Source organism: Schistocerca serialis, chromosome 6, assembly GCF_023864345.2.
Source record: "Schistocerca serialis cubense isolate TAMUIC-IGC-003099 chromosome 6, iqSchSeri2.2, whole genome shotgun sequence".
Classification (NCBI taxonomy): domain Eukaryota; kingdom Metazoa; phylum Arthropoda; class Insecta; order Orthoptera; family Acrididae; genus Schistocerca; species Schistocerca serialis.
In genome coordinates this window covers 609,206,984-609,221,608 of record NC_064643.1, presented here as the reverse complement: position 1 = coordinate 609,221,608, position 14,625 = coordinate 609,206,984, and the positions used below count along the sequence as shown (strand labels likewise).

Sequence of the window (14,625 nt, the reverse complement as noted above, 5' to 3'; positions counted from 1 at the left end):
CATACCACACAATATCCACCAGTACATCAACGCAATACAGCTACATCCAAACATATATATACAACTACAGAAATCTGTAATTATTGATACTTGTCCAATTACCCAAAAGTTCCTAAATGCAATGTTACATATACCATACAGTTAAAAGTAAGTCACGCTTGATTAAGGTCCGCGTCACTTTCCATTTTTAACCATACATAAGGTCTGAGAAAGGAAAGAAATAATAATAATAATTGGAAAGTTGCGCTTTTGATAGGCTTCGAATTAATACGTTATTGCACATCACCTGCTTTCATGAAGTCACTGATATATAGTATAAAACAGATCCTGATGTAGTAATATTTGGTGAAATGTGTATGGAGCCATGTGTATATTGTTTGTCATTAGTTCAAAATTCCTTTTGTGCCTGTTATCTGGTGACAGGCGTAATATTTTTATAACAATCCACCATAGGTCCATGGCCAGCAATAGGAGTACAGTGGGTTTAGGATGCCCTAATCAGCCTTCCACTAATTGAATGATACTGTAGTCAGGAGGCATGGACAGCTGTTGAATGGTATTGTATCATTTCCAGTCATTATGCTTGGTTCAGATTTACCTTGAATCATGCTGTTATTGAGGGACAGGAGTGTGAAGGGAAGAGGACACATCAAAAAATGTTGTAAAGTGACGTGTAGATATTAGACTTAGCATTATTGCAGATTGTGGGATACAGGCAGCACAGCTATATATTCATGCTCACTTATCACACATGTCAGAACTGCCTGCATCATGTTGAAAGTGCTATACAGTCAGCGTAATCTGTTCATCAGTCTCATTTTGATTGTGTCTATCAACAAGAATGTCAATATTAAACCCTGTGACTTAAAATTTGTCTGCTTGGTTTTTATAAATCTAGGCTGCTTTTCCTTATAACAAGATAATATAATACACTATTCATATATTACATAGGAGTTTGTTTTATTGTATTGTATTTTATATGTAATTTATTCTTTTTTTGTTTGTAGGTTCTTGGATGATGAGGATGACTCATATATCCCAACGTACAATGAAATTGTCCATGACTCTGATGATCTATCTGGTGATGAATCTACACTTCAGCAGCAAGAGGAATTTGAACACAAGTACAATTTTCGGTTTGAAGAACCAGACAAAGAATTTGTAAGAAATTAATTTAAAATTTTATTTATTGTAATTGCACTAAAATAGTCTTTGTGACTGTGTTATGTCTGCCACTAGTTTTGGTACTGGTGATTAGATATACTGTAAGTAACAACTATTTAAGTTTTAAACTTCACTTTATTATCCTTACCCAGTTGACAGCCCTCTTTGGAAGGTGATTGTCTATTTAGGGTAGAATTTAATTGTTTTGAATTTGCCTCTGCACATTGTTCATGTTACTGTACCTTATATGTGTACCAGACTTGTGGATTGTGTATGGTATGCATTCTACTATGAATTACACAAGTAAACCAACCAGAGGAATGAAATAATGGGAGGAAGTGGCAGTAAACATCGTCAGAGATCTTATTTCTGTAGCACCTTATTACGTCAACTAAATTTACACCTTCTGAAAATTGGTTTGTAAAAACATATAAGACCAATTTAAGAAATGACAGTAGTTCAAAATATAAATAATGACTAGTTGTTTTACACCGTATTGTCAGTATGCAACACAGTTACAATGTCCAACAATCCACGATATAGAATGTTAAGTTTTAAATGTGTTACGTAATTGATGGTATATCAGACACTTAACATTGGTTTGGATTATTACTAAGTTTATAAAATTTGTGCTTCAGCCCTATTAGTTTCCATCATCCTGTAATCATGTTGGCAGACAATACATGTATTATAGTAGCTCACTGTTAACGTTAACAAAGAGTGTACTTACTAGTCTGTAGAAACTATAAGGGGTCTCAAGGAACACACCCTGAGTCGACCAGTTATCATGACACTAATTCATTGCTTGGTCACATATACCTCCTTGGTAAAGTTGGCATTACAGTAATGTGCATACATCAGTGAAGCAGTCACGTATTACAAATGACTGAAACACAAACAATTTCATTAGTCAACTAGCGATTGTGAATCTTGAATTGAGTGTATTCTTCTTTGTATACTGGAAGTAAATTGGTTCAAAGCATCTGAAAAATATTCATTTCTTATGGTAAGAAAGAAAAATTAATCTGAAAGGACATGAAGTATCCTAAAGGATATCAAGTATCCCTGAATTCTAGAAATCTCGGGACAGGATTTCCAAAAACCATAGCATATCACTCTGAAAAATTGGTTTTGATTTTGAATGTTATATTGTTTTGCAGAGAATTCCTGAGGATGACCCATTATACACCATTAAAACATGAGACATGCTCTCAGGCAAACAGAGTCGTACTGAAACGGTGGCAAAGTATACCAGCATTAAGGGCACAGGCACAGATGGGGCACAGACCCTCGTACTTATCTTTTGCGTACAAGAATAAGTCATTTCCTTGGGGTTTGAATGTAAATGCACGTTGTTTTTACTGTGTCCTTTGTAATGTGTCATTTCGTCCAAATACAATCATAAATGAATGACTACTACTGAATGGTCATCAATTACTAACATGGTTTATGTGGCAGTAGTAATCCTGTGTCACACAGCAATCACCTACACAACTCTCCCACGTTCAACAGTGGAGTTGTTGCTGCTGTTTTGCTGTGGTATTGTAAGAAATCAAAGGTTAGCAAGTGAATGGAGTGTTGGTTTATGATTTTTGTCAATTTCTGCTGACTCAGGACAGGAGCGAGTTGCAGTTTATAAAAGCAAAGCAAATGTAATTTTCTTGCCCCACCACTAGCACAGAGACTTCATGACGTCCTGGTGGAATTGTATTTTTAGATTGTCAATGTTGGCAGTAGTCACTACAAAATATTTGTGGCCCAAAGTCAACTGACTTAAGCTGATCCAGAATTAGATAGTCCTCATTCAGGATGTTGTGAACAGATAGTTTTTTCCTGCTGCCAAGTTTTGGTTTGTACTACCTGCCGTGTAAATAAAAAAGAATGCAAGTCTTCTGTGTCTGATTAATAATGTTACGGGAGTTGTTAGTCATTGTATCTTTAGGCAGCTATATTCTGTTCATATAAGTTGTCCTCATGCAAACAAACATATATTCTGCTATTGATCATTGGCTGCATTGTTCAAGCATCTAATGTCAGAGGGCCACTGGAAGTAGGCCTTTATTACATGGAGGAATACATAGCGCGTTGCTGCTATCCATGTTCAGCTTACGTTAACAGAGAGCAGGAACTGCACTTTGTCCTGCTTGCAGGTGCAGGGGAAGTTTGCAAGGCTGCACTGTTATTAAGCCACACACCTTATTGGTTATCAAGTCTTTTACAACATCAGTGTTTCCCATCCTACTCTATATCCATTACTCTGTTGTTGTCATTTGCCCACTTTGTTTATTAGAGACCAGGTCTGGCAAGTGAATGAAGTATCACTTTGTTTTAGTGAAAAGTCTGCAGTTCGTTAATACAGTGTTGTCAAAGTTCTTATGTACTAAATGAATGGAAGTCAATCGGTTTTACAAAAGATTTGAATCTCGTACAGCTCAACCAAGTGGAGTATGTGTTTGAAGTGTTGACAGTGCATTTTCAATTTAGATTGAGTTGTGTGGCCTGTCGAATCTGTCATGCTTGACGTGTTTGGAGCATTGACAGTGCAGTTTTGATCTAGAGTGAGTTGTACAACCAGTATAGGCTGTCTCGTGCTTTGTGCCACCCTCAAAAGTCTTGATTTAGTCATCTCTTTCTAGTCCTCTTACATTATTTGTTGCATGTTTTGGCTTTAGTAGTTGAGCAGCATCCTTGGAATTAGAGCCAAATCCATTCATGACACACATTTCTTCCTGGGTCACTCAATGCCAAGTGGAATAGAGTTTCCCACCTGACCATCATGGTTGTTGATAAAATTTAGTGTGAACACACACACATGTTCCCAATAAACAGTGATAAAGTTTCACAATCACCAATTCAATACTTGCGGAAATGTAGTCATTTTTCGACCTTGAGGTGCAGCTTTCAACAGTGCACCGAGTTTTCAGCAACTTTGGCAATATTTTCTCAAACAAAACAAAAGTAGCACATCTTGTACACCTTCTAATTCTCTTAAGCAAAATAAATTTTAAAAAAATATTTATTGTGTAATTTTCTTATGAATAATTTGAAGCAAAGATGGCTGAAAAAATAGATGCTTGAAAAGAATGAGAAATTTAGCTTTTTATATTTCTGGAAGTAATTGCAGGATAAACTGGAAACTTTGCACGTAGTAACTTACATATATGAGATCTTAGAATATGAAATTTCATTCTTGTACTGCTTTTCAGTAGTTTAAAAACTGAGCGCTAATTTGAAAATTTTTTTGAAAGTGTCAAGAAATTAGTATTTTTAGCAAACTTTTACAAAAAAAGATTTATATTTTAAACAACCTAAAAAACTAGGCTTGGTTTTGCAGTTTGAGCGTATAAGGCCCTAAAACAGTGACAAGGCGGAGGTGCATTGAAAGTAAACCCGTATTTCACTGGTGCTCAAATTAAGTCTTACATCTTTTATTATCTTCTGCAATTGTTGAATGCTGTGGCGAAGGCAACATCAAAAGTTCTGGTGTCTAGAAAGTGAGATTGAGTCAGAACAAACCCCAAAAACTTCAAAAACAGGGTGTCATTTGTCACAACTCACCATGATGTATTTCAATCTGTTTTTCTACTGTAATAACTACAGAATCAAACTGGTTCTAAATTTCAAAATTTAACTGTGCATTCCCAAGGACAATGCCTGGACATACAGTGTATAAACTACCTTAAAGTTTTACACCATTGTCTGTCACATTATATAATGTTGGTGAAATTCATAACAGTCTACCTGATCTTCTTTTTGGAAAGGATTCATGTTACAGAGGATTTTGGGTATGTCTTCTAATTATGCAATGCTGTAGACACACTAGTTTAATTCCAGTTCCAAGTACAACATGTTTTGTGTTAGCACAGTTCGCAGTTTATGTGGAAAATTAATGTACTGATGAAAAATTGTATAAAGGTGTAGCTATGGTCCATGTTGGCTTAACCACTGTTGGTTTCTGTTAAAGTGAGAAAACCATCTTCTCCAGCACCATAGGGGGGCACCTGACAGCTATGCAACAGAAGCCACAGATAAGTTTCTTTGCACAGGATCCCAAGCCTGAGTGTTAGAGGCCAAACCTAGAAGAGGTCTCTTTTAGGATCCTAAGCCTATGTTTGGTTCAAACTACTTGATTTTTTTAAAGGTTTCATTAATTTGTAATAGAATGTCATGAGGAAAACTAAAGTGCCTGACCGATGACGTCACTGATGGTGTCGGAATAACTGCAATAATGTGCTGTACTGGAATGCAGAACGTGGCAGTCCTTGATGGCCAAAAAAAAGAATTTTCTGGGCCATATGGGTGCACAAAACCGTTAAAGCCTCATTCTGTTCTATGGTCACAGATATTTCCACTCCAACACTATTTTTTTTGTAAATGCATGCAGCACAGTGTCCTTATACATTTGTATCCCTTCTCCAAAGGGGAACAATACTGGCTGATCTAGTTTCTGTTTACATTGCATTCTCAAAGACTCTCTCTCTCTCTCTCTCTCTCTCTCTCTCTCTCTCTCTCTCTCTCTTGCTGGTCTTGCTGTGGTGTAACAGCACAATGCTGCCACCACCACGAGGGACATATGTCCTTTGGAAAAGCTGTTTTCCTTCTTCCATTTAAACAGTTCACCGTCACCAGTGACAGAATAAGTAAAAATTGACAAAGCTATCTCTACAACTGTCTGTAGTGGGAATTTGTCTCGTCACTTTGACTACGCACAGCCATGATCCTATTGAAAGCAGTGTGCATTGTTACATCACATTACAAAGAGAGAAGTCTTCTCAGAGAGGCATGGCAATTTGCTGGTAATCCTATGCATTTATAGATTATGAGGATAAGGAGAGGGCGGCACAAGTGCCGATGGAAAAGGTGATGGAAAATTTTGAATTTGAGTCAAGTCAGTGAACTTCTTTTGAGTATGGAAACAAGTAGTGTACACAGGTATACAATTTTGGACATAGGCATGATCATTGTTGCAAACTTGTAAAGCTGTCAAGATTGAGTGAGTGAAATTCTTATGGAAACCTAGACATGGTGTTTTGTTACAAAATTGTGGTTTACATACAAATAGAAAATTTTGCAGCCAGTGCCAAAGAAAACACACAGCTTGCACAATGCATGCATCACAATCATTAAAAGGGATGTAAATTGGGAAATTATATTCTCTGTGATGGCTTGCCTTTGTGGTTCTCATTTTGAGTATTCTTTCAGTTTGCTTTGCCAGTAATACTCTTTACTGTGTATGCTGTTATTACCCAAACACAATAAACTTGTTGCCATTGTCGCATTACCATCCTAGCGTGTCTGCCCACGTCTCACACTTTGACGTGTCCAACCAGGCACACACTGTACTTACTAGACAAGAATTTAGAGAATATTCCAAATGTATTCAAGTTGTAATTTAAACGGTGTGTATGTTTTTTGTGGCAAATTAACGAAGTTCTTTGCCTGGTAGTTCTCCATTCAGTCAAAAATATTATAGTGGCATAAAGCATTCTATTTCGCATTTACAGTGACTTTGGCTTTAAACTTTAACAGCAACTGCATTTGAAGTAGCATATGAAACGTGTTTTCAGCCCCACTCTTAGCACTCCTCTTCCTCCTCCTCCCATCCCTGCAAGGACACAGGTTTTAAGTTCAGAAGTTGCAGACAGTGTCTAAAATTTCATAAATTTTTTTAGGCATAATAGGATCTGCAGAGGCAGATTTTCTCTTTTCTGTTAGACATTGATTTCTTTTCAGAACTGGGCCCAAGAAAATATTCTTAAAATCAATTTAGAAAAATACAAAAATGAAACTAACACAATAACTTGAAAACTGGCAGCTAAATGAAGAACACAGAAAAAATATCTGTCAAAAAGTGTATCAGAATGATAGAACTGTAGTACAAGAATAAGATAGCAAGACTGTTTCAGAAAAAAAACTTCCACAGCCAGATCATTCCAGTGGAGGTGGTCATTAATTCTAAAGAAGGAAATGATACAGAGCTAAGTCAATTCACAATGGCCAGGGGTTCTGCTGATGTCTAAAAAGCCCCCATATCTAATGTAAATGACACATTTAATTAAGATAAAGTGAGACTACAAATTATCTATGATGATCCAAGGAAGTAGTCACTAAATTTTTGATCATACATAGTTCATTGTAAATTTCTTGAATGACTCCCTCAGATGATTAACTCAACTTACTACAAATAGTAGATTTGAAATTTATGAAATAATGAATAATTGAAATATGGTGGATGTTGTACAGTCAGTCTAGGGCCCATTGTTTTGTTCCCCTTGCATTATTTTTTTCAAATGACAACAAATTGCCATTATCTTATCTTGAAAAAGGATTCAGGGATTGAAAACATTTAAACCCCTTTATTGACGTTCATGAAACATCATCAACTCATTGAAACTAATATGATAAATGGAAAGGATTAGAAATTTAGACACAAACCAGTACTTCTGTGTAGAAGCGGAAACAGAAAATTGGCATAGCATTCTCAGATGTATTCTGGATGTAATTTCCTTTGTGCCAGGAACAACTTATCTTTTTTGATTACATCAGTGCAAACAACTGTGGTGTGTTTTTTAGTGACTACAATCTACAATTCTTTGACCACACAGAAAATGTTAGAAGCGGAAACATTTTCCAAGCTATTTTTTCCCTAAAATCGAGAATAAAGGTACAGATTTTTTGGGCAGTACAGTTCAATGTGAAATAATGAATAAGGTAGACAGCGATAAGTACTTATCTATTTGGTCTAACTGTATGACAGACAAGGCACATGTTGAACAGATGAATCAAGTCATCAGATATGCGTGCATTAACAGTGGAGAATGTTCAGTATAAGAAAGTTTTGTTGACCCTGTCACGTCATCAGAAAACCTGGACGAGTTTATCGGAAGAACTATTGCAGAAGCTGAACAGTGATGGCTTGGACATTCAGAAGTGTCACAGCCAAAACTTTGACAATGATTCGGTGGCAGGAAAATATGAAGACATTCAAGGACGTACGTGTCATAAAAATGAGCTTGCTGAATTTGTGCATTGAGCAGCACCTGGTCTAAATCTTTCAGGAGTGCGTGCCATGGGTGCGCAATTGAAGTGATTGCCTTTTTGAAATATTTTACAATTTTTCAACTACCCCAGCAGTTTTCTGTGAAGGAGGCGGCTTCATTCATCTGTCTTATAACAATGTTCAAGAGACACTGATACAAGGTATTAAGCTTTAACATATCTGCAATATCTTGTAGGAAAAGAGCAATAGAGACAGATGGGCCACTGTATCAGAGAAAATGACTGAATTTGTGTGCCTTTTTAGAGATTTGTTCTAATGTATTATAATAAAATTGGACTATTTTAATAAATTAATGCTAGGAAAGAGAGCCACCTTCAATATAGCTTCTAGTTTACTACATGATTTGATGAAGAATATTAAACAGTTACATGAAAGAGTACTGACATTCAAAGGCAAAGGTACACTATGTGATCAAAAGTATCCAGACACCCCCAAAAACATCCGTTTTTCATATTAGGTGCATTGTGCTGCCACCTGCTGCCATGTACTCCATATCAGCGCCCTCAGTAGTCATTAGACATCTTGAGAGGGCAGAATGGGGCACTCCGCGGAACTCCGGACTTCGAACGTGGTCAGGCGATTGGGTATCACATACGTCATATGTCTGTACGCGAGATTTCCACACTCCTAATCATCCCTAGGTCCACTGTTTCTGATGTGATACTGAAGTGGAAGCGTGAAGGGACACGTACAGAACAAAACCATACAGGCTCACCTCGTCTGTTGACTGTGGAAGCGTGAAGGGACACGTACAGAACAAAACCATACAGGCTCACCTCGTCTGTTGACTGACAGAGACCGCCGACAGTTGGAGAGGATCGTAATGTGTAATAGGCTGACATCTATCCAGACAATCACGCAGGAATTCCAAACTGCGTCAGAATCCACTGCAAGTACTATGACAGTTAGGTGGGAGGTGAGAAAACTTGGATTTCATCGTCGAGTGCCTGCTCATAAGCCATTCATCACGTCGGTAAATGCCAAACGACACCTCGCTTGGTGTAAGGAGAGTAAACATTGGACGGTTGAACAGTGGAAAAATGTTGTGTGTCGTGACGAATCGTGGTACGCAATGTGATGATCCAATAGCAGGGTGTGGGTGTGGTGAATGCCCTATGAACCTCATCTGCTAGCATGTGTAGTGACAACAGTAAAATTCAGAGGCTGTGGTGTTATGCTGTGGTCGTGGTTTTCATGGAGGGGGCTTGCACCCCTTGTTGTTTTGCATGGCACTATCACAGTACTGGCCTACATTGATGCTTTAAACACCTTCATGCTTCCCACTGTTGAAGAGCAACCGGGGATGGCGACTGCATCTTTCAACACAATCAAGCATCTGTTATTAATGCACGGCCTGTCGCAGAGTGGTTACTTGACAATAACATCCCTCTAATAGACGGGCCTGCACAGAGTCATGACCTGAATCCTATAGAACACCTTTGGGATGTTTTGGAATACCAACTTCATGCCAGGCCTCACCGACCAACATCAATACCTCTCCTCAGTGCAGCACTCCGTGAAGAATGGGCTGCCACTCCTCAGGAAAACTTCCGGCACCTGATTGAATGTATGCCTGCGAGAGTGGGAAGCTGTCATCGAGGCTAAGGGTGGGCGAACACCATATTGAATCCCAGCATTACCGATGGAGGGCACCACAAACTAAGTCATTTTCAGCCTGGTGCCTGGATGCTTTTGATTACATAGTGTATTTGTGATTCTGTATCTATTCAAAGCAGCTCTGGAGGGATGATGAATGTGAGGTACACCTGCTCTGTGCTGAAATATTGGAAAAATTGTTTGAGCTAGAGCATTTCAAAGAATCTGATATACCAGTAAGTGAAATGAAAAACAGATCTTACAAAAGTCACGTAATTTCATTTGATTTTAATCCCTTCTCATGAAACTGATTGGATGAAAATTCTACATCTTATCTAAAAAAAATGTTCATCTGAGTTTGTTGGTGTGTGTAACACAGATACTGATACAGCTTAGCCAGTTAACAAACTTTTCAGATTCCACGCAAAAGAACTGATGAAAGCAGTGACACAGCTTCCCATTTGGATATTTTTAAAGTTTTCTCCAAAGTATTGCTTAAAATTGCTTGTCGAAACATTATAATGCCTTCGAGGATTTTTTTGACAATGCCAATGATTGCAGCATCTCATGAACACAGTTTCAGCAAAATAAATATGATACAAAACTGTTTTCTATTGAATATGGGTGAGTGCAGACTGTCAAATTTAAATACCTTGTCAGTAGAATAAGAGACAGCTGCTGAAGTTGAATTCAACGACATAATCAGTGAACGTGCTTCACTCAAAGCAAGGAGTGCAAAGTAAACTTATAATGAAACACGATTCCTGGAAAGGAATATTTGTCAGCTCTTAAATGTAGTCCTTTTATTTTTAATTAATATTTTATATGATATTAACAATTTTTTAGGAGTGAATAAAATATGTACTTTATTATACATCACACTTAATCAACATACAGTAGCTGCCATAATCAATAAAAAAATAGGCATTGTTTTACTTTCAATTTTTTTAGAAAGTTTATACAGCTTGTAATTTATTTCCCACAATGATACATTTAATTTATTGTGTTTAAAGTTTCCATCAAAATAGTTCATTTAAATAATATTTCTCAATAATGCTTGATTTTTTATTAAACCAGCATGCAAAATTATTAAATCTCCAAAGAAAAAAATTGGAGAAAGGTAGTTTTACTTGTGGTGGGGCAGGTGAAAGGTAGGGGTGGGAGGGTTGGAGAGATTGGAGTCATAGCTTTGGCAGGTAGGATCACCTCAGTACTGTTGTGCAGGCAAGATCAAGAGAGTTGCTAAATGTAGGCACTTACCGAGATGAAACATCTGCTCGTTGCCACATGTTCTAAAATACTGGTGGAATTGTACCACCAAATTTGTATGAAAATGGTAAAACTGTCAAAACATATAAAGGTTTTTATAGATCAGAATATAATGCACTCCTGTCATGTCCTATCATTTTCCAGCTCATTAGTAAAATTTGATGAATTCTTTTATTTGTGTTGGCTTTAGATTGTATTTTCCTACACATTTATTTCTTTAGCCTGTCATTTATTGTTTCAGATTAAAAGATATCCACGAACAATGGAAAATTCTTTACGGAGGAAAGATGATCGAAGGAAAAGAAAGCGGGAGGAAATTAGGCAAAGAAAGGAGGCAGAGAAAGCTGCAAAACGAGAAGAAATTAAGAAGCTGAAAGCACTGAAAAGAAAAGAAATTCTGGAAAAAATAGAAAAACTAAAATATGTTACAGGAAATAATGAGCTAGGATTCAAGGTATAGTGTACAAAATGTTTCAGTTTCAAGGTTTCTTTTGGTATTCAGAGGCAACAGAATTCAGTAGAAAGATCATTTAAAGATTCCTGTTGCAGCGTGTAATTGTTATATCTACATTTACTTTATTTATCAATAGAAAACAATTTGTCAAGGAAAAAAAGAGATTCTGTCCATTAATTTGTATTTTTTGTGCCCTTTTCTGCAGCAGGATGTGTGTAATGAGAAAATAATATATATACACTCTGTCAAAGATAAATAGCTACAGTGAACTATCGTGAGACAATATTGATACTTAATTGTTGGTAATATAAATCTGCTTTACTCTGTTTACGCTCCTATACCACATGTTGCAGAATTGGCAGGAATAAAAGGAATCAGAGCCTATTTACAGCTGACTGTAAAAGCAATTTTTCTTTGCAGTTTGGTACAGAGGAAGTTACTTATGAGTGTTACTACTACTACACGCTGGACTCTCCAGTATGATGCTTTAGTCTTTTAAAGAAATTCGTTATCTTCCAGGGAAAAAAGCTGCATGTCCATTTATATTGCTCAACTGCCATTGATATAGTATTTTGTTCATGCTTAACATTTACGGAAGTACACTTACAATTATTGAAGAATAACAGTTTATGAATGGAAGCCCGTTTGGTCTTTATAACTTCATCAATAATGTGTGGGAACTGTTCACAATACTGCATATAGAAATAGTATCCATATTCTGATGAACTTTAGGTTAATACCAAAACAGAAATTGTGATTACACAAGCAGAAATTAATAAAAGTTAAAGAGAAGAGCAATGAATAATGCCTAAAGAAATAGTTGATTCTCAGAGTGATGGCAAAGTTTATATGTTGAAGCTTCAGAAACATTTGACTATAAATACTAAAATATCTTGAACATAAGTATGTTTCAAAGTTAGATGACTGTGGCATACGCTCCAGTAAAATGATTACCATTGTGGAAGCATGATCAATTTCTAATTATGCAAACTTTCTCAATCCTGTCAACATGCACAGCTCTAACTGTTCATAAACAGTGTGTAGGCTTATACAAGCCAACATCAGTAATGAAAAAATCGTAATAGAGTCACATTGTACACTCTATAGTGTGGAGCAGTATGAAACAAATCAGTTGTGGATTGCTCGAATATGTTGTAACACATTGAAGCCAGCATTAAGTCATAATTATGTGTCAAGAACGCAAATAGGTATGCTGCTTTTAAAAGAAATACAAAACATTTGACACTGCCACAAACAAACATGTTGTTCTTAAATGGTAATTTCCCTGAGGACCAACTACAGGAGAAGGTAATAAAAATAATTCAGCAGTAGCTATTAAACTGGGACTGCTACAGATGAGGTACTTAGGCAGAAAGACACTGGCGTTACAAATGTGTATTTGAATAATAACAATATGAAAAGGGTAGACTGCGACTCATAGAGTAGGTGTTGACTTGCAGACAAGCACATTGAGAAAACAGTGATAGATATTATCAGCTACTAAGTCCTTCGTCAGTTATAAATCGCTGACAGTGGCTGTTGTTGTTGTCGTGATCTTCAGTCCAGAGACTGGTTTGACGCAACTCTCCATGCTGCCCTATCCTGTGCAAGCTTCTGTATCTTGAAGTACCTACTGCAACCCACATCCTTCTGAATCTGCGTAGTGTATTCATCTCTTGGTCTCCCTCTGTGATTTTTAGCCTCCACGCTGCCCCCCAATACTAAATTGGTGATCCCTTGATGCCTCAGACATGCCCTACCAACCTTCTTCTAGTCAAGTTATGCTACAAATTCCTCTTGTCCCCAATTCTATTCAGTATCTCCTCATTAGTTACGTGATATAGCCATCTAATCTTTAGCATTCTTCTGCAGCACCACATTTTGAAAGCCTGTATTCTCTTCTTGTCTAAACTATTTATCATTCATGTTTCACTTCCTTACATGGCTACACTCCATACAAATACTTTCAGAAACAACTTCCTGACATTTAAATCTATACTCGATGTTAAGAAATTTCTCTTCATCAGAAATGCTGTCCTTGCCATTACCAATCTAAATTTTATATCCTCTCTTCTTCAACCATCATCAGTTATTTTGCTCCCCAAATAGCAAAACTCGTCTACTACTTTAAGTGTCTCATTTCCTAATCTGATTCCCTTAGCATCACCTGATTTAATTTGACTACATTTCATTATCCTTGTTTTGCTTTTGTTGATGTTCATCTTATATCATCCTTTCAAGCCTCTGTCCATTCCGTTCAGATGCTCTTCCAGGTCCTTTGCTGTCTCTGACAGAATTACAGTCTCATCAGCAAACCTCAAATTTTTAGTTTCTTCTTCATGAATTTTAATTCCTACTCCAAATTTTTCTATTGTTTCCTTTACGGTTTGCTCAATATAGAGATTGAATAACATAGGCTACGGCCCTGTCACACTCCCTTCCCAGCCACTGCTGTCCTTTCATGCTCCTCGACTCTTATAACTACCTCGTGTTTTCTGTATAAATTGTAAATAGCCTTTCATTCCCTGTATTTGGACCCTACCACCTTCAGAATTTGAAAGAGAAAATTCCAGTCAACATTTTCAAAAGCTTTCTCTAAGTCTACAAATGCTAGAAACGTAGGTTTGCCTTTCCTTACTCTATCTCGTAAGATAAGTCATAGGGTCAGTATTGCCTCACATCTTCCAACATTTCTATGGAATCCAAACTGATCTTCCCCAAGGTCAGCACCTAGCAGTTTTTTCCATATGCCTCTAAAGAGTTCATGTTAGTATTTTGCAGCTGTGACTTATAATGTTCACACCTGTCAACACCTGCTTTATTTGGGATTGGAATTATTATATTCTTCTTGAAGTCTGAGGGTATTTTGCCTGTCTCACATGTCTCACTCACCAGATGCCAGAGTTTTGTCAGGGCTGGCACTGCCAAGGCTATCAGTAGTTCTCCCAGGACCTTGTTTGGACTCAGATCTTTCATTGATCTGTCAAACTCATCACGCAGTATCATATCTCCCATTTCATCTTCATCTACATCCTCTTCCATTTTCATAATACTGCCCTCCAGTGCATCACCCTTGTATAGA

At 37.1% G+C, this 14,625-nt stretch overlaps 1 protein-coding gene across 1 annotated transcript in view; it reads left to right on the top strand.

The window, feature by feature from the left end:
• LOC126484134 (protein KRI1 homolog) overlaps positions 1-14,625 on the top strand; it is a 95,099-nt gene that overhangs the window by 53,447 nt on the left and 27,027 nt on the right. The window contains exons 5-6 of the mRNA XM_050107514.1: positions 1,008-1,161; positions 11,331-11,543. Coding sequence (XP_049963471.1) covers positions 1,008-1,161; positions 11,331-11,543 — 367 coding nt within the window. The remainder of the gene's footprint in view (positions 1-1,007; positions 1,162-11,330; positions 11,544-14,625) is intronic.